The following is a 19,788-nucleotide window of genomic DNA, read 5'->3' on the forward strand; positions in this document are numbered from 1 at the left end:
CTTTCTTTTTTAATTTCACCACGCTGTGTGTGCCTCTTTGCGCTTGTGCTTGTTCTGCTCCGTGAGACACAGTTAAGTCCATCCATGACGACACGACGCCTCTTTAATGAACATTTTCAAGCCCCGGCTAAATGGCCGAAAAAGCTAATTTCCGGGTGCTCGCCCACACTCGCGTCGCGTCAGATGCTTCATCTGCACACGCATGCATTCCCACATTTCTGCATTGACTATCTATGTGACCCGAAATGCTCAACTCACATTCAGTCTGACCGCAGCATGAGAGAGGGTGAAAAGCTGTGTCATCTCGGAGCCACTCAGAGGAGAACCGCTGCTCATCCATATTGGGAGGAGCCAGATAAGGTGACTTGGGCATCTATTTAGAATGCCTCTTGGATGTTTCCCTGTTGAGGTGCTCCAGGCACGTCCCACAGAGAAGAGACCATGGGGATGACACATGACATGCTGGAGAGACTATAGGCCCTATTTTGGTAGACTGTCATCTGTGCTTAGCATAAAAACGGGCACATCTTTATTTTGGTGTCACGGCAAGTCTAGTTTAGCATGTTTGAGATGGGTTACGGCTCACGGAGATGCCATGCCCCCGACGCATCTGACAAGTTGGTCACAGAAAGTAGACTGTGCTTGGTGTAAAAACAGGGGCAATTTCATTTTTGTGTTGAACGTGCTTGTGAATTTGATAGACGACACTGCGTGTGTCTTGACATTCCGGCAGACAACGGGCCTTTTCTTTTACATTCTCCTGGCCTGTCTACCAATTTGGTGAGAAAAAAGTAGACAAAATGTTAGATTACCTAAAACCAGTCCATGGCGCAGGTGGTGTAATGGTGTAATGTGATTTTAGTGTATTTAATCAAGGCGCAGGCAGACGGATTTGGCGCTCTGCGGACGCATGGTGGATTTCATCATAATTTTAATTCATAAATATGACAAGAACTGGGCGAAGCTCTCAATTTACCGGTCGATCTACATTCCAACCCTCATCTATGGTCACGAGCTATGGGTTGTGACGAAAATTTTCTCCGCAGGGTGTCCAGGCTATCCCTGAGAGATAAGGTGAGAAGCTCGGTCATCCGGCAGGGGCTCATAGTAGAGCCGCTTCTCCTCCACATCAAGAGGAGTCAGATGAGGTGGTTCGGGCATCTAATTAAGATGCCTCCTGGACGCCTCCCTGGTGAGGTGTTCCGGGCATGTCCCACTGGCAGGAGACCCCGGGGATGACCCAGGACACTCTGGAGAGACTATGTCACCCAGCTGGCCTGGGAATGCCTCGGGATCCTCGAAGAAGAGCTCGAAGAAGTGGCTGGGGAGAGGGAAGTCTGGGCTTCCCTCCTAAAACTGCTGCCCCCACGTCCCGACCCCGGATAAGTGGTGGAAAATGGATGGATAGATGGATGGATGGATGACAAGAACATAGGATAATCCCTGTTAATCATTGTAGAAAGCAATTCATTGAGGAAATTCTAATCGTTATCACCTTAAAAACATTTTAATAGAACAACTTGACCTTGTGGCACAGGGCAAGTATTTTTTTGGTTCACACACGGACACACGGTTGTAGGTGCAAGGCGGTCTTCAGTCCTCCATGTCACGTGTTGTCAAGTCAATGTGCTGTATGATGTAATTTTCTCCCTCTTAATGTGTGGCAGACTACATAATCCGCAAGGGGAGATCTTGCTCTCTTCTTTGTTTTTTTTTCATGAAAGCTGTGTGCTTGTTTTGAAAATGTCTTTCAAAAATGAAATTGTTGTTGTTCAATAATTTGTCCCGATAAATCAAGCAGACCAGTAATCCAGCTTCATTGGCAGTGAAGGCAAATTCTGTCCACGCAGAGTAAACAGTCTTTTTTTTTTTTTTTTGTCAGAGATGTTTTGCTTTTTTTACTCATGGTTACTGAATGGGTCACACACTCGTTACTGAATGGATTACACACATTAGAGCCCGGCGGCAGGCAAAGGCGAGGGCTACAAACGTAATTGTCAATAAAATGTCAAAATAATCATGTGTAAATAGAAATTAAAAAGGAATAATAGTTATTCATTTTAATTTTTTTAACACTAGAGCAGTGGTTCTTAACCTTGTTAGAGGTACATAACCCAACCAGTTCATTTGCACACTCACTAAACCCTTCATTAGTGAAAAACAAAAATATGACTCTTTACAAATTCAAGACATAAAAAACACATTTATTTAAAACAAAAAAAAAATACAATTTCAAGACATACCTGTAAGTTTTTTAAATTTTAAGACATACTATCCCGACACTCACAAGTTGACTGAGCGAACTAAATTTCCCGCAGCGCTGATTGGACAAGCAATGTAATGTGATCATCTGCAGCCAGTGATGGCCAAGCGGGCATGTCATAACTAATTGTACATGTTGAGTCGGTTGTGTCTTAACCTCGATGGCAGAGGCTCCGTCGAACCTCTGAGACCAATTCACCGAACCCCTAGGGTTCGATCGAAGGGTCAGATCCAGGTTAAGAACCACTGCACTAGAGGGAGGCGCAACAAAGAGGTTAAAGAGCCGTGGGTTGCTGACATCTGGTCTCGGAAATAAGAATAAGAAAACCTTTATTCGTTCCCAAACAAAGAAAATTCCATAGATGCATACATACAGTTAAGACTGCGCTTTCCGCTAGAAATTACGGTAGGTTAAATGTGTTAAACTAAAATATACCATTTGCATATTTTTTTTAATGTGTGATGTTCGAGTATCAAAAATGAGAACTTCCTAAAATACATTGACCATCGAAGTTTCCTTTTGAGTCAGTCTTTTAGCTTCTCGACAATGTTAGTGAATATAAAATGGTTGTGTTGCAGCTGGATCCACAAGAGAGCACGATCCTGGAAAGGTTGGACCTCTGTGTCCCCAAAATCATTCACTGGGTCTGAACTCTTTCATGCACAAATAATTATAACCTGTAACCTGATAAGCTGTCCACTGTAGTTGTACTCTTATGAATACGTGTTGGATACATTGGGTATGTTAATGCAGGTTAAAAGCAAGCCAAACTCAAATCTTTATGAGCCATGAAACTTTATTACGCTCGTCTTGACAGCATACAGTGAACAACATGAGCTCGTTGAAATGTTGAGTCAAACAAATTTAAAACAGGCATTAGCTTCTTGTAATCAAATAAATACAACACTTGTCCAGTACCAAACAACAGACATAAATGCAGCTGTGACAAAAAAAAAAGCATTTTTGCGATCATTTTGCATGCTGATTAGACCATTAGGACCAATTTAGCGGCATTGCTACGTTCGTACACAGTGATCCGAGCTAGCAAGTTTCAGGGACTACACTTGACGAACACGATCTCCAAAACTGATTTCTAAATAGCGCTAAAAAACAATCAAAAGTACAGCCATTGCTGTCGAAGGTGTACAGAAAAGGAATGTAACACAGGAGTAGCAGTTAGAACAGAGGTGAGCAAACTACGGCCCGCGGGCCAAATCCGGCCCGTTTGTCTTTTTAATCTGGCCCGGTTGGAACATAATTAAGGTTCGATGTCAACGACTGCATTCATTTCATTTGGACTTGTAATGACGGGCATTTCAACGCCAGGTGGCACAGTTACTTGAAGTTGCAGAGCATAGGGAGGAAGGGGAGACGATACGGAAGCCCGCAGTAGCGCCAAGTCAAGCAAATCCCGTTCGATACGACGGAATAATGTACTCTTAAAGTCTGAAAAACGTGCCAAAAATGCAAAATACTGCTTTTTAAATAAAGAAATCAAATAAATGTTATGTTGAATTTTGTTCACCCTTTTGATCCGGCCCTCCATAATATTTTCTGGTTCTCATGTGGCCCATGCAAAAAATAATTGCCCACCCCTGAGTTAGAACGACCACAGTCAGGCTTTCTGCAGCGACTCGTCCGACATCTGCTACCCACAATGCATTGCGACTACTAACAACGCTCTGAGAATAAAATATGGGTAAACAAACACTGACTAGAATGATATTATTTTAAACACAATTACCTTTTGCGTGGAATAACATGAACTATGACGTTTCACATAATGAAATGTTATCAACCCCACCCCCTTTTTTTTATAAAACTTTTATGAAACAATTTAGACTTTGGGCAGAACAGTGGTCACGGTAACGGGCAAAGGGTTAACATTGTTGGGTTTTTTTTCTTTTGGTACTTGTAATTCAGGAGGGTTACTCGGGTTTCTCCAGCTGCCAAGGATGTCACAGATGTGAATGCAGGCCAGCTTCTCTTCGTCCCACCTGCCATTCTCTCACTCACAGCTGTTTGTGCCGCCCGGGCGCCGGAGGTCGTTATTGTGAAAGGTGCCTCCCAGGCTTTTGGGACTACAGTGCCTCTGGCTGCAAGAGTAAGTTGTCTAAAGATGATAGATCATGCGAATATTCTCAATTGCTCTTGCCGAAAGAGTCTTTTCACATCTGCAGCCAGTACTGCTAACATATAGTAACAATGTACCTCTCAACCAGCCAGAAGCAAATTTTATAGAACCCTCACCCCGCTGCTCCGATCTCTAACAGCTGCAGAAATTGTCATCGTCTTTCAGCCAAAATCTATAAAGCTGTACAGTATAATATGGAATGCGTGTTTATGTTGTTCTACAGAGTGTGACTGTGAGAGCGGTCATTGTGATATGCAAACAGGAGAGTGCCTTCCAGAGCCTGCAACGGTTAACCTGTGCAATATCAGTAAGATGAATTAACTCCAGAAGCAAATCAACAACACCATAACCATTTTTGATCCTGATCAAACACTTCTTAATTCTTTGCAGGTTGTGATGAATGTATTTGGCATGTTATCGGAGACCTGCGACTGTCCAACAAAACGCTGGACCATTTGAGGGTTGGAGTGTTGAACATTTCGACTGGGGCTGCTGTTAATGACAGAGTGAAATACTATAATTACACCGCTCAACACCTGCAGGTACATTAAAAAGATATGTCACCCAAAAATGTTTTTAAAGCCAAAGTAAGAAATAGTACCCATAGTTGACATTTGGAATAGCTAATGATATTGAACTGTATTTCTTTGTGTTTTTCAGAATCAGTTTCATGCCTGGAGAAACAAACTGTCTGAAATAAAAACAGAGACCGGGGGAGTGGAAGATTCCACACAAGATATCGTATCATACATAAAAAAGCTCAGTGAATCGGTCAGTTAAGTTGTATTTCGATATAATCAGAAATGATAAAATGAAAACGTTAGCTTAGCACGGAATACATATTTTGATTATTATTTATTTATTTATTTATTTATTTTACTTGTGCTTTCAAGGTTGCAGGATTGCGTGGACTGTTCGGTGTCGAACACAGAATTGATTGCATGTTCAACATTGTGTTTAAATTGATAGGAAAAGACTGTGAAGAGTCTGGGGAACCAGCTTGATGAGGATACGCTGCAAAATGTAATGCATGCGGAACATTTTAGCAAAAACCTCACGGACCTCAACATGCGCATTGAAGGTACCATGTCTCTTGACTGAAATACCACAAATACATCTGGAGTTGTTGCACCAGACCTTGATCCACCTAATAACAACCTCATTTTAAGACTTAAGTTTAGCTTTGTAGTGTTTTAGCCCCAATGCGTCTCAGTGCATTGCTGACAACAGTTACCGAATGATTGTGCCTATAATAATCTTTCGGCAGACCAGAAGCAAGACATCTGTAGCTGTTTAACTCTTACTAGATGTGCATCGCAAAAAGGCAGATGTTGTTGCTTGGCCCAACTCTGATGCCATTCGATGGCAGTGTCCAGCTTTACCGACACTGTTCGCAATCACATAACAAGTCCAAAAATTCTTAAGCCAAACACAAGACAACATTCTTAATGTTCGGAGAAAATTATTGATAATTATATATAGACCCAAACAAAAACAATCATGTGATAAGAAACTAGTGTGTGAGTTACCACAAGACGCTGACAAAACACAGCAGGGTAAAAGATTGTGTGTTTTTATTATATTTTATGTATGTTTATGAGTGTACATATGTGTAAATGTAATGTATTTTAACTTAAGAGAACACTTATTTATTCATGATTAGTTATTTCATTGACTCTTGAAATATTTGGTCATCTGTATGCAAAACCCCATGATTCCTAAACATATTCCTTTTTTTGTTCTTTTTTTTGCCATGGCTTACGTTTCCTCTCTCTGACCCTGCACATAATTGATACTTTTATTATTGTCTGCAGAAATGATCCATGAATGGGAGCTGTATAGTGTTTACCGGGAAGCGGACCCCGAATTGGTCAGGAGGAACACAGACGAAGCGATAAGTACTCTGAGCAACATGAGGAATCTTGATTTGTCCACACAAGGGCCTATAACTATTGAAGAGTCAACAGAAGCCCATGACTGTAAGTATCATTTGTTAAGAAGCTAAATGCTCATAATCATTACACAGTGAAACTCCTCAACAACGAAACCTACATGCAACCTACTCGCGACGAGATTCACTACAACAAGTCTAATCCAACAGTGACCTTTACTGCAAAACAGCTACCACCACACTGGCTTACACATGCACAGTAGTCCAGGAATTGCTAAAATGGCTACAAAACGGACCTTTGGATGTCAAACAGCTAAAAAAAGAAGAGCTCCTACGTTGGAAGAGAGGGTAAAAGTGATCAAAATGAAAGGCGGAGGAAGCAAAATAAAAGACATTATCCAAGAAATTGATGTAAGTGAAAGTCAAGTCAAGTCAACAGTATTTATAGAGCACTTTCAAACAGCCATCGCTGCATACAAAGTGCTGTACATGGAGGAAAGTGAATGCTGATCGTAAATTTCACAATTTCTTTTCCTTTTTTTCTTTCTACACTGACTATATGAAGTGTCAAATAAGTGTATGCTCATACTTCTGCACTATTTGAATAAAAATAAAGAGTACCGGTACACATACAGTACGTGTGTGTGTGTGTGTGTGTGTGTGTGTTTGCATCTGAGATCAAATTTGCTACAGTGAAAACCCCCCTGTTGTGAAAAAATTCTTGCTGCAAACATGATTTCGTTGTAGAGGAGTTTCACAGTATATGTGTTCTCGTCCAAACATGTTTTAAAATCGACATTTGTTTTATTGGACACCGGTGAACTATCGATATACTCATCGACTCATGTTGGGTAAATCAAATAAATGTAATTTAAATAGAAAACAGGGATTAGACACCTTGAAAAATAAAGTTGGACATGTTAAAGTGGCAGATTTTCGAAACATTGGTCTAAAAAGTTTGCATACCGTATTTCTTCTAGTGTGGTACTTTATGGTTGTGCGTAGTTTGTATATTCTTTATAACAAATCCGTAGATTCATATACGATATTGTAATTGAACAATTATAAAGCAATTACCACAATAAATGACATTTTCAGCATACTCTATTTTGTAAATGAATATACAGTGACATATCCCAACAAAATGTAAAATCTTGAGTGTAATCAGAATCAGAATCAGAATCAGAATCATCTTTATTGGCCAAGTATGTAGAACACACAAGGAATTTGTCTCCGGTATAACACGCTGCACTAGTATCATCGTAAACAACAAAATCATTGAACCATTTTAGAGTATACCAGTAGTTTTGTTGTAGTACCATTTTGTGGTGCAAGAAGAGTGACTATGTCAGTGACTGTTTAAGGAGTTAATGGCTAGAGGGAAGAAGCTGTTTAAGTGTCTACTGGATTTGGTGCGCATGGATCTGTAGCGTCTGCCTGAGGGGAGTGGCTGAAAAAGGTGGTGGGCAGGGTGCGGGGGATCCAGGAGGATTTTCCGTGCCCTTGTCTTGATTCTTGCAGTGTGCAAGTCCTCAAGAGCGGGTAGGGGGGTGCCAACGATTTTTTCCGCCGTCCTAACTGTCCGTTGAAGTCGGATTTTGTCCTTTTTTGTGGCGGCCCCAAACCAAACCGTGATGGAAGAACACAGGATTGATTCGATTCGATGACGAATACATTCCTCATCCCTGACAGTGTTAAGGCGTATTCGTCAGCTGGAAAAGAAGTCATTGATTACACATGGACATCTCAACCCACTCAAGTTAGCTCTGTCTCGCGTCACTGCCAAGTTGTCTGATGCTCAGTCCTTCCTCCGGAATGCAACCAGTACAATTGAGGAGATGCGGGACAGGAACAGCGGCAATGTCCTCAAATTCCAGAGGATTGAGGTAATTTCCCATGACCTCCAGGGTTAAGTGAATGTTTCTTTTCTTCTATGTCTTCCAGCTTTTTCTGCTCACTGTTTACATATGCGTAGCAAAGAAGTTATACACTTTCTACATCCTTTCTATTTGTCACATACTCCTCTTTACCAGCATAGCTACCCAAGCTCACGCAAATATGTACAATTTTGATGTATTTTAGAGGTTATGATTATCGATGAATTGGTTTTAATGTTCAATGAAAGATGCCTCCTTTGATTTTTCTATAAGTGGTCCTTCAAAGTTTGGACAACGCTGGTTTAGATGGAGATGCTTTTTTTTTAAAATTAACTCATGTGAATTAGTCTTGCAAGTTTATTTCTATTCCCTTTTCATTTTTATATTAACTTTATTGTGAATTCTCAAAGGGTTTGTTTTACCGAGTATCATAATCAAATTTATGAACTCAAATTTATAAGGTACAGTGGTATCTAACGTACAAATGTCTCTTCATATGAAATGCCTAAACAGGAAAATATTGCCTCTTGATGCAAAAGATACAAATACAGTATGGGCTGCTCCTCGCAGCTCCGACTTTCTTGAACGCAACATACTTACAGCTGTTCTGCCATCGGCTATTACCTCGTATCTTCATGGCATCCCATTGGCTAAGAGGGACTTCTACCAAACTGTCTACGTGTTTAACATAGATAGATCTGTGTCTATGCGGCGTCCTCGTCATTCACCCCTCGGCCGGTGAACTGTTCCGATTTTACCTACATTTGAATCTCCCAGAAAAAGTGTTCACCAGTCAGGCGATCCGCTCACTATGCTGATGTTTGCCAAAGCAAAAGCAAATGTCCTTGGATCAATTCTTTCCAAAACGCCAGGCAAAAACCACTTCTTAGGGAGAGCATGAACTAAAGGGGGCAAAAACCAATAAGGACGCAGTTAATAGTTAATTGACATAATTTTATTCTTCACTCTATTCTTTGTTTTTTTTACATAATGCACAACTCTCATTTATTGCGCAATAAGTGTAACATGTATATGTTACATATTTTGATGAATTTTTATGCTCTAGAATCATCAGAATACTTTTTTTTGGGGTGGGGGCCTTTGAACAGATTAGGGCATTTACCTGGAAAACGCGTCTCTACTTAGAACATTTTCTAGTTAAGAAATTTCTTCCAGAACCAATTAATTTAATCAGTAGAGGTACCACTGTATTAATTTTTTTACAATACTAGAGCTTTATTTTCAGCCACAGGCAAAATCAGAGCAATTTCATAACCCAGTTTAGATTAGCAGCAGCGACAGTGTGGGATTACAATGTGCCTGTTGTGCACACACACGCTTGCTTGGTATAGAAAATAGACATGGACCTGTCTGAGGTGAATGGGAGTTCACTGTAGTTTAAACTGCCTAGCCTCCTTTACCACCACAAGCAATTCATGACAGAATTATCTGTTGACTGATCATATGATAAATGTTTACTTTCGAAAACAGACAGGACAGGAAGCAGGGGGAGGCCTTGAGGTCTTTATTTGTCAGAACAAGCAATCTGTTCGTCAGATCACATCAAAGAAAACATTTTTGATTTTGTTTTCTTGATGTTTAATAAATCCCAAGATTGTTGTTTCTGTTTTTCTTTCAGGCAACGCAGCAGAAGATGGCAGCAGAGTTTACTGCTATTCAAAACAGTACAGAAACAGCCAAAGACATAATTTCTCAATCACAAGTGAACATGGCTGAGGTGGATACGTTGGTCAAGGTATGATCATATTTTTATACACAGAACTAGCTCAGGTCTTATCAAGTATTTTATTGACATGCGAATGGTAAAATCTTGTTTCGCAACTTGGTCAACTGCTTAGGTTGGCCAAATGCCACCTGCAAAGAATGGACCACAATGCAGATAAACAAATATAGAACAATCAAGTAGGATTTACTCTTACAAATACAACACAAAAATGTGAAGTACACACACACAAATAGAAATGAATAGAAAAAAACACTCCCAACAGCTCATCACAAAAAAACGGGTGAGGGTCAAGAATTAAAAAAAAAGTGGGTGGAGCTGCAGTGGAATGAAGACACAAATCCTAATACAATATCCGAATCAACCTACTCAAGGACAAGCATTGAAAATGATAAATTGCAGCAATAAATACTTACAAATAGACACAAAAAACAGTTTTTTCTTGAACAGGACAGAGATTATAATCTCTGTGGACTGCTCCGATCATCTCAACACAGAGGACCGCACACATTTTGTTCACTAATCACAAAACAAAGTCTTCTGAGGTCAAATTCTTGCGTGATGACACATGATCTCACCAAAAAAAAATGAAGAACAGGTACTTTGGAAAATGTGACAATGCTACATTATAATCCATGTCAAAGTTCATGGAACATTGGGGAGATGTCAGCTTCTCCACACACATGAAGATTTTTATGCCACAAATATTAAATGTTACTGGTCAGCAAGGTGTACCACAGTATCAAAAATGTATACCTGTATGAGAAGGGAGAAAGCACTTCCCTCTCCCCAGATTACGTCTTCAGTTGTTTTATTAATGACACCAACAATAAAGATATATTTTTGTACATTTCTGTTTCCTTTAGTTTAGACAGCTTTCTTGGTGCCTTCTCAAAGTCAACCTAGAAACCGACAGTCACATTTCCAGCATCTCAAAATACCAGATTTATTTTTCAATTTAATAAAAAAGCTTTCCAACTGTTTACTTCTCAATCAAGTAAACATGCTTTGAAATGAAATAACATCAACTCCATTATCAAGAGCACTCTGTCTTGTGGTATAGTTCCGCAACAGTTTCAACATGCTCTGGTGTAACCTTTGCTCAAGAAACCTGGCCTTGATCAAGATAAACTGTCAAATTTTAGGCCCATTTTCAAGCCCCCTTTCATATCAAAAAATCTGGAAAAAAGTGGTGCACATGCAGTTAAAATCATTCTTGAATGAGCATGGTGTCTTGGAGGTCTTCAAGTCAGGTTTCAAGATGATGCATAGCACAGAGATCGCCTTGTTATACCTTTTTAAATCAAATCCTCCCGGCAAATGACACTGGAGACTATGTGTCTGTTTTTTATTGGATTTGACTGCAGCATATGATACAATGGATCACCATATTCTGTTGGCTCGTTTGCAGCACCTGGTGGGCATTGGCGGTAGCACCCTTGAGTGGTTTTGGTCCTATTTCGATGACAGAACTCTTTGTGTTAGCCTTTGTTGCTCTGAGTCACAAACTGCCCCACTGTTGTGGTGTTCCTTAGGGTTCAATTCTGGGGCCTCTGCTGTTGATGGCTGTGAAATCTATAACCTACTGAGCAAAAAGACACTTCCTCATTGAGGCCGTTTTTATCCTGTCGAGGGAAAATCAAGTCCTTGATAGCAAGGAATATCTAGAATTTCAATGAAAAGAAGACACAAGTGATAGAGTTTGGCCACAGCGGCCCTTGTACACCCCATCATGCAGACTTGGGGCCCCTGCCTGCTTATCATAAGACGATAGTCTCAAACTTGGGTCTTAAATTGGACCGGAAAATTGGTGCTGCTGTTAAATCTAGCTTTTTTCATCTTAGTCAGCTCGCTAAAGTCAAGCCTCTCTTTTCTCAAGGGCACTTTGAGACAGTAATTCATTCATACATTCGTCACATCTCGGCTGGATGACTGAAATGCACTTTACTTTGGAGTCATCCAATCCTCCAGATTAATTTTGGCTACATTCACAGAAATAGTGTTGGCTCCACACCATTCAGTTGCAGCTCCTAACTGAATGATCAAAGTTGCTGATGAAGTCCAATGATGTTTCATCATTGACTTTTGATAAAATTGTTCGGGATTAGGCAATGTTTGATATGCACTCATGAGTCAGTCGTGGAAACAGTTTGGACTGATTACACATCCCTCGGGAGCCTCTGTTGAGTGTGATGATCCTGTGTATGTTGTGCCTGCTCCATGTCAAAAAGTCCAGAATTGAGTGCAGATAGATTGTGTTCAGTTTGCTGATCAGTTGTTAATAGATGATTGTGTTGACCACTGATCTCGAGTCTACAAATGTATATTTTTATTTTTTTTATTTTGCAGATGTATCTTGTTTAGCAATTTAGTTGGCAAACAATTTTTAAGGGGTCTTCGTAACGGGCCTTCAGAGTTTTGATGTGGCATGTATATGACCAAGAGAAGGATCCTCCACTGAACATGATGATCTTGCCTCCCATTAGGCAAAATGTGTCAGTGTGTTGGATTCCATCAAAAAGAAATTCTGGGTCTTTTTGTGCTAAATAGAGAGTTAAATGCCAGTTTCTGTGACATGTCAAGAAACTTAAAGAAAAACAACACACGTTTTAGTTGGCAATGACAATGACCACAGGTATTTAAAAAGGAAAAGAAACTCAGGAATGAAAGAATACTCAGCATTGATACAAAATCCATGCAGTGCAAGAAAAAAATGGAACATTGGAAAATCCCAACAACTCATTGGACAATCTAGAAGCACAAGTCAAAATGTTTGTGGGGACAATGATTAAAATCTCCAAGGAAATAAAGCACAATACTTTTACGGCAAATACCAACTGGCCCTTCGCACTGTATCCCATGTTCGTCATTGTTTTTCTTGTGCAGAGCGTGCCTGTTAAGTCCAAATTACCCCATGGGGATAAATAAAGATTTCTGAATCTGAATCTTAATCCACCAGCTGAGTTGACCCCGAGCAGGAAAACAACCTCGTCCGATCATTGTCAAATTTAACAATTTTCACATATGGTTGTTTTTCCTTTGAAATCAATGACAAATGCAATCCTCGATCCGATAATAAAGGACAACAGAAATAAAGGATTATGCGCCTCGCTTGAGGTGAATAAACTATTAAGAACCTCATTGATGATTTTATGACACCAAAGTTTCTCCATTGTGCTTGACTGCTGTTGAACAAAATTATCAGTATGAAGTTCATGGGAAGAATATAATTAATGAACCTGAATTTTACATCAAAATGCATCTTCCAGCCACAGGTTTGTGTTTTCCTCTTCATTTTCTTTCTGTCCATCTTCCTTTTTTGTAGGTTGTATGGATCTCACACATGTACTCTCACATATTTGTGTTAGAGAGATCACCAATTAGTCTGATACTAAAGGATGTTAAGGACTGAGTTATCAAATTCATATGCGTGGAAAGTCTTAACTCGGCAAGATTTGGGGTAAATCAATGTAGATGGTTGGCATACCTGTTAGGCTTAGCTTGAGATGAACACAGGACTCACAGGCAGACACAATGAACTCAGAACTGGTTTATGGTCAAGAAGAGGGACAGGTTGAGGATGCAGGAACCAAATGCAGTCAAAGAAACCAAATTGAGGTGTTCAGGAAGGCTTGAACGTAACAGCTAAGCAGCAGCGAGTACGGCAGGCAAGCTGGCTGACGAACTGGCAACAGGTGGCTCGTCAGACTGGCCTTAAGGCTGCAAGGGATGAGTGTGGCTGACGGGGTGAAGACTGGCAGGTGTGTAGGTGAGACAAGTGCAATGATTGGGGAGATGCCCAACCCACACTGAATTAAGGGGAAAGTAACAAAACACAACAGAGGGAGGGGCCACACAGTGGACCACTGAAGACAGACATTGTATTCTCACAATATGCAGTTATATGCCTGCATAGTAATGAGATCAGCGCCTGTGTCTGTGTAAATAAGGGTCGATTTCTTTTTGCTTTTGTGTCCAGAATATAACACAGTACCATGCTGCAATTGATGGTGCCAGCGAAAAGCTAACAGAGAAGATGGAACAGCTCTCATCCGTTGATACGGAGTTGATTAGAAGGGCAGATGAGCATGCTGAAGAGCTTGAACAACGGGCCACCAAACTGGAGGAGTAAGAAAAGTGTCTTAATGGAGCCTCTTGTAACACACACATTCACGAACACACACAGTAAATGTTCCTAACAAGGCACTTTTGGGTCACAACGGCATGTCCTGGGATATGAATTGTGGGTTAGATTGTATTGTTTCTGGTCCTGATGCTCCATTCCACTGCCCTGCCTTTTCTCTAATTTTAAGCATTGTAAACACTCCTTTTATGGGGTTAGGTGGGAGTGGGCATCATATCAGGTCAGTTGAGCTTTGATACAGTGCTGTACCCTCTTGCGCCAAATGCATCTATATATTCTTTGGGAGCAGACCGGTCTGAGGAGTCTCGGAGTGGGCAGAACTGCAGGTCAGTATCATCATTAGATTATAAAATATGCCTTTCATTGAAGGGGCGCCTTATAATCCGAAGCGCCTTATAGTGCAGAAAATACGGCAAATATTTTCAGCAGTACATATTTGTGTGTTGGGGGGGCAAAGGATCATTCAAGCCAGGACTGCCACTTCTTATCTTGCATGACTCCTGGGGTTTGGCCTGTTCTGGTCATTCCTCCTTTCCTCCTGCTTGGGTTATGTCTGTGTGCTTGGGTGTGGATATTAGAACACCCTGGATCCCTGGGCATGAGGGTGGCCTCTTGACGGTAATAACATGAAAACATATATCATTTGTTCCAGGGACCTGCGAGAGAGTGATACCAATGGTTTTGTGCAGAAGGCTATAAGTGCTGCCAATGTCTACACAAATATAGTGAAATACATCAACAATGCCAATATCACATCACTTACAACCTTGAACTTATCCCACAAAGCAAATGAAGTAAGTTACCCAAAACACATGGCAAATATGTTCAATATTCTCACAATGTTGCTTTGTACTTTTTTATTTCATGCTTCAGTCTGTCACTGGGATCAACGTGCAGCTGAATGATCTCGTGGTAAAATGTGACAATGTTTTCAAGGAGTCTGTTTCGCTGCATTCTGAACAAATAGGTAAGCAACACTCAAACGCTGGTTATCCCAACATTGTCATGTAAGAACATTATCTCACCTTTGTATCATTCTGATTCCAGAAGTAGAAGCTGAGGTGGTTGACAAGTTGAAATACATTGAAGAGACCAAAGTGACCTTGGATAAAAACACCAAAAAACTTGAAGAAATTATGCAGGATATTTCTGAAATTGAGACAGGTAGAAGAGAGTCCAGTATTTGCCTAGCTATGTTGAAATGGGCTTGATTTGAGATAAGCTTTGAAAGTATACAGTACATCTTGGTTGCTCCGCCTTGTTTGTCTTTAGTGTATGGACAGAAAAGTTTGCTAGAAAGATTGAATAAAACTGTTACCTGTGTCTATTTTCTTACGCAGTGCTCTTAAATTAAACAATAAATAAATACAGAAGCTGACACACGATTTCAGCAGCTTTTCATTGAATTTTGATTCATATCCGGACTCCTCATTTTAATTGTTCTAATTCTTCAAACTGAACACATCCTTTCTAACCCTTTCTAGCCCGAACCAACAAGCGACTGGAGTATACACTCAACGTGACTGAAGGAACTCTTAACCGCTCAGCCGCAGTGCTTGAAACAATTACGCCCATAAGTAACAAAGTAGAGGAATGGGCCAACAATCTGAGCGAAAATAAATACTCTACAGCTGCCTATGAGCAAGCCATTGACTCTGCAAAGGAATCAGGTATGTGATCTTCTACATCAGGGGTGCCCAAACTTTTTGGACCGAAGATTTACTTTTCGATCAACTAACCTACCGGGATCGACCCTTACCGCCGTGCGCACACACACACACACGCCATGATGAGAAACAGCCTGAAACGGAGGCATGCAATGCACTTTTGCAGCCTGTTAACTATCATTGCTCACACGTACCGTTTTAAAGCGCTTCCCTCAGCCCTCTAGATTCCTATTCTTTGCCTGTGCCCTCTGTGAATTGTACACGAAGCAAACTCTGAATGAGAATAATGCCGACAAAAGATAGCGCGCAACAGCTCTGATCACAAGCTGCAATTGCAGATTGCTGAGCGCGAACAACTTCAGGTGACGCAATCACGTGCCACCGTAAATTCAAGATTTACCTCCTTTATTTTATTTTTTATTTTGTGAAAATAAGACCGATCGGATGATTAGGGTGCAGCGTACATTAACACAAAAAAATATTACTAACATGTACAAATACACACAAATGGTTGTTTGTTTTATTTTCTCCTCAACACTCCTCGGATCTACTTGGGACCTGTCTTAGATCTACCGGTAGATCAGGATCGACGTAATGGGTACCCCTATTCTACACCGTTAAGGCAAACAAACATTTTCCAAAACGTTAACGTATTGAGACATTGCATTATTGTCTCAATAGACATTGGTGAGTCTTCCTTCAAAAACTGAAGGAAATACACTCTAGCTTTACAAAATACAGTACATATACAGTACTGTTTTCTGGTTGAGATATTGTTACTGATGTTGTCCATTCAATTTGTCCTTCAAGAAATTATTGGGTTACTGCTGGAGATTTTTGGTGCAAGTTATTCATCTCAACCCAATCATAAAATGGTCTAAACATCTTTTCGTCTCTGATAATTTATATTATTGCTAAAACTACCGGCAATGACAATACGCAAATGTGGATTCTTTTGTAAAACGTCATTATGTTAAATGTTGGTTATTATTCTGACATGATCAACGTTTTGTACTTCACAGTGGATCACCTCCAATTTCTTGTTCCCGAGCTTCTGGATAAGCTTAAGGTGGTGGAGCAGAAGAAGCCTGTCAATAACATAACCGCCAATGTCATGAGAATCAGAGAACTCATAGCCCAGGCCAGAAGTGTGGCAAAGAAGGTTGGTTCTCACACAACATATTCACATCTCGGTTCAGCTCAGAATCAGAATCAGAATCAGAATCATCTTTATTGGCCAAGTATGTAGAACACACAAGGAATTTGTCTCCGGTATAACACGCTGCACTAGTATCATCGTAAACAACAAAATCATTGAACCATTTTAGAGTATACCAGTAGTTTTGTAGTACCATTTTGTGGTGCAAGAAGAGTGACTATGTCAGTGACTGTTTAAGGAGTTAATGGCTAGAGGGAAGAAGCTGTTTAAGTGTCTACTGGATTTGGTGCGCATGGATCTGTAGCGTCTGCCTGAGGGGAGTGGCTGAAAAAGGTGGTGGGCAGGGTGCGGGGGATCCAGGAGGATTTTCCGTGCCCTTGTCTTGATTCTTGCAGTGTGCAAGTCCTCAAGAGTGGGTAGGGCGGTGCCAACGATTTTTTCTGCCGTCCTAACTGTCCGTTGAAGTCGGATTTTGTCCTTTTTTGTGGCGGCCCCAAACCAAACCGTGATGGAAGAACACCGGATTGATTCGATGACTGCCGTGTAGCACTGTCGTAGCACCTCCTGTGGCAGGCCATGCTTCCTCAGCAGCCTCAGGAAGTACATCCGCTGCCGGGCCCTTTTCAGGATGGAGATGGTGTTGACTTCCCCCACTTCATGTCCTGGGAGACTGTGATTACCAGGAACTTGAAGGTCTCGACGGTTGACACAGGGCAGTTGGATAGTGTGAGGGGCAACTGAGGAGAAGAATGTTTCCTGAAGTCCACGATCATCTCTACAGTCTTGAGCGTGTTCAGCCCGAGGTTGTGTCGGCCGCACCAGAGCTCCAGCTGCTCCACTTGTTGGCGGTACGCAGACTCGTCGCCGTCTTTGATGAGACCGATGACCGTGGTGTCGTCTGCGAACTTTATGAGTTTGACAGCTGGATCTGTTGAGGTGCAATCGTTTGTGTAGAGAGAGAAGAGCAGTGGCGAGAGGACACATCCCTGTGGGGCTCCAGTGCTGGTGGTGCGTATTGATGATGTTGCTCCCAGTCTCACCTGTTGTGTCCGTCCCGTCAGGAAGCTGAGGATCCACTGGCAGATCGCAGGGGACACACCGAGGTGGAGTAGTTTGGGGGTGAGGAGTTCCGGGATGATGGTGTTGAACGCAGAGCTGAAATCCACAAACAGAATCCTTGCGTAGGTCCCTGTGCTGTCGAGGTGCTTGAGGATGTAGTGCAGACCTATGTTGACTGCGTCTTCCACAGACCTGTTTGCCCGGTAGGCAAACTGGAGAGGGTCCAGCAGGGGTCCAGTGACGTTCTTTAGGTGGTTCAGCACAAGGCGTTCAAAGGACTTCATGACCTTCGTCAGGGCGACAGGCCTATAGTCGTTCAGTTCCGATGTTGCCGATTTCTTGGGAACTGGGATGATGGTAGACTGTTTGAAGCAGGATGGGACCTCACACAGCTCCAGGGATCTGTTGAAGATCTGTGTGAAGACCGGAGCCAGCTGGTCAGCGCAGACTTTCAGGCAGGAGGGGGACACTTTGTCGGGCCCCGGAGCTTTCTTGATCTTTTGCTGCTTGAAGAGCCGTCTCATGTCCTGTTCGTGGATCTGTAGTGGAGAAAAAGAGGGTGGGGGGGTAGGTAGAGTGGTTTCTGGTAGAGGTGGGTGTGAGTGGGAAATGGGGGTGTCCTTTTCAAATCTGCAGAAAAACATGTTTAGTTCATTAGCAAGACCCTTATTGTTCACTGTTTGGGGGGATGGCATTCTATAGTTAGTGATTGCTTTCAGGCCATTCCATACAGATGCAGAGTCGTTAGCAGAGAACTGGTTTTTCAGCCTCTCTGCATAGCTTCTCTTTGCGATGTTAATTTCCTTTGTCAATTGGTTTCGGGCATGTTTGTACAGTGCCCGATCTCCACTTCTAAATGCGGCCTCTTTCTCTTTCCTGAGTTGCCTGAGTTTGGGAGTAAACCATGGCTTGTTATTGTTGAAGGAACGGAAGGACTTCGTTGGTACACACATGTCCTCACAGAAACTGATGTATGATGTTACAGTGTCGGTGTATTCATCCAGTGTGCCCGTTGAAGTTTCAAAGGCGCCCCAATCAGTGCAGTCTAAGCATTCTTGTAGAGCTAGCTTTGCTACATCTGTCCATTTTTTCACAGTCTTAACAACCGGTTTAACACATTTGAGTTTCTGTCTGTATGTAGGTATTAAGTGGATTAAATTGTGGTCAGAAAGACCCAATGCTGCACGGGCGACCGATTGGTATGCCTTTTTGATTGTTGTATAGCAGTGATCTAGAATTTTGCCTTCTCTGGTGAAACAGTCGATGTGCTGCTTTTATCTGTGTAGTTCACGGTTAAGATGTGCTCTATTAAAATCGCCCAAAATGATCAGGGGTGACTCTGGGTGTTTTAGTTCGAGTTTGTTTACTTGTTCGGCTAGCGTTTGTATCGCCGTGTTAGCGTTAGCTTGTGGCGCAATGTAAACGCCGACTAGTAAAAAGGAGGTGAACTCACGTGGCGAGTAGAATGGCTTGCAGTTTAAAGACAGCGACTCCAGGTCCGGGCTGCAGTGTGCGTCGAGCTTCGTGACATCAGTGCACCATTCTTCGTTGATATAGAAGCAAATCTCACCACCTTTCGATTTCCCTGATAGCTCCGTGTCGCGGTCGGCTCGGAGAAGGCGGAAGCCGGGTAGATGTAGCGCGGGATCTGGATGGCGGTCACTGAGCCAGGTTTCATTGAAGCAGAGCGCAGCATAACGTGCAAATGTTTTGTTGGTCTTTGTGAGGAGAAGAAGTTCATCCATCTTGTTTGGCAGAGATCGTAGATTAGCAAGATGGATCGATGGGAGCGGGGTTTGAAATCCACGCTGCCGGAGCTTGACGAGCACGCCGGCTCGCTTCCCCCTCCT

General features: G+C 41.8%; 1 protein-coding gene across 1 annotated transcript in view; it reads left to right on the forward strand.

The window, feature by feature from the left end:
* lama4 (laminin, alpha 4) overlaps positions 1-19,788 on the forward strand; it is a 60,764-nt gene that overhangs the window by 12,332 nt on the left and 28,644 nt on the right. Inside the window, exons 7-20 of the mRNA XM_052052124.1 lie at positions 4,187-4,367; positions 4,621-4,704; positions 4,788-4,939; positions 5,058-5,168; positions 5,367-5,478; positions 6,212-6,376; positions 7,981-8,174; positions 9,805-9,921; positions 13,889-14,037; positions 14,706-14,847; positions 14,927-15,020; positions 15,101-15,217; positions 15,538-15,723; positions 16,743-16,882. Coding sequence (XP_051908084.1) covers positions 4,187-4,367; positions 4,621-4,704; positions 4,788-4,939; positions 5,058-5,168; positions 5,367-5,478; positions 6,212-6,376; positions 7,981-8,174; positions 9,805-9,921; positions 13,889-14,037; positions 14,706-14,847; positions 14,927-15,020; positions 15,101-15,217; positions 15,538-15,723; positions 16,743-16,882 — 1,944 coding nt within the window. The remainder of the gene's footprint in view (positions 1-4,186; positions 4,368-4,620; positions 4,705-4,787; positions 4,940-5,057; positions 5,169-5,366; positions 5,479-6,211; positions 6,377-7,980; positions 8,175-9,804; positions 9,922-13,888; positions 14,038-14,705; positions 14,848-14,926; positions 15,021-15,100; positions 15,218-15,537; positions 15,724-16,742; positions 16,883-19,788) is intronic.

The sequence above is a fragment of the Hippocampus zosterae genome, chromosome 19, assembly GCF_025434085.1.
Source record: "Hippocampus zosterae strain Florida chromosome 19, ASM2543408v3, whole genome shotgun sequence".
Taxonomy (NCBI): domain Eukaryota; kingdom Metazoa; phylum Chordata; class Actinopteri; order Syngnathiformes; family Syngnathidae; genus Hippocampus; species Hippocampus zosterae.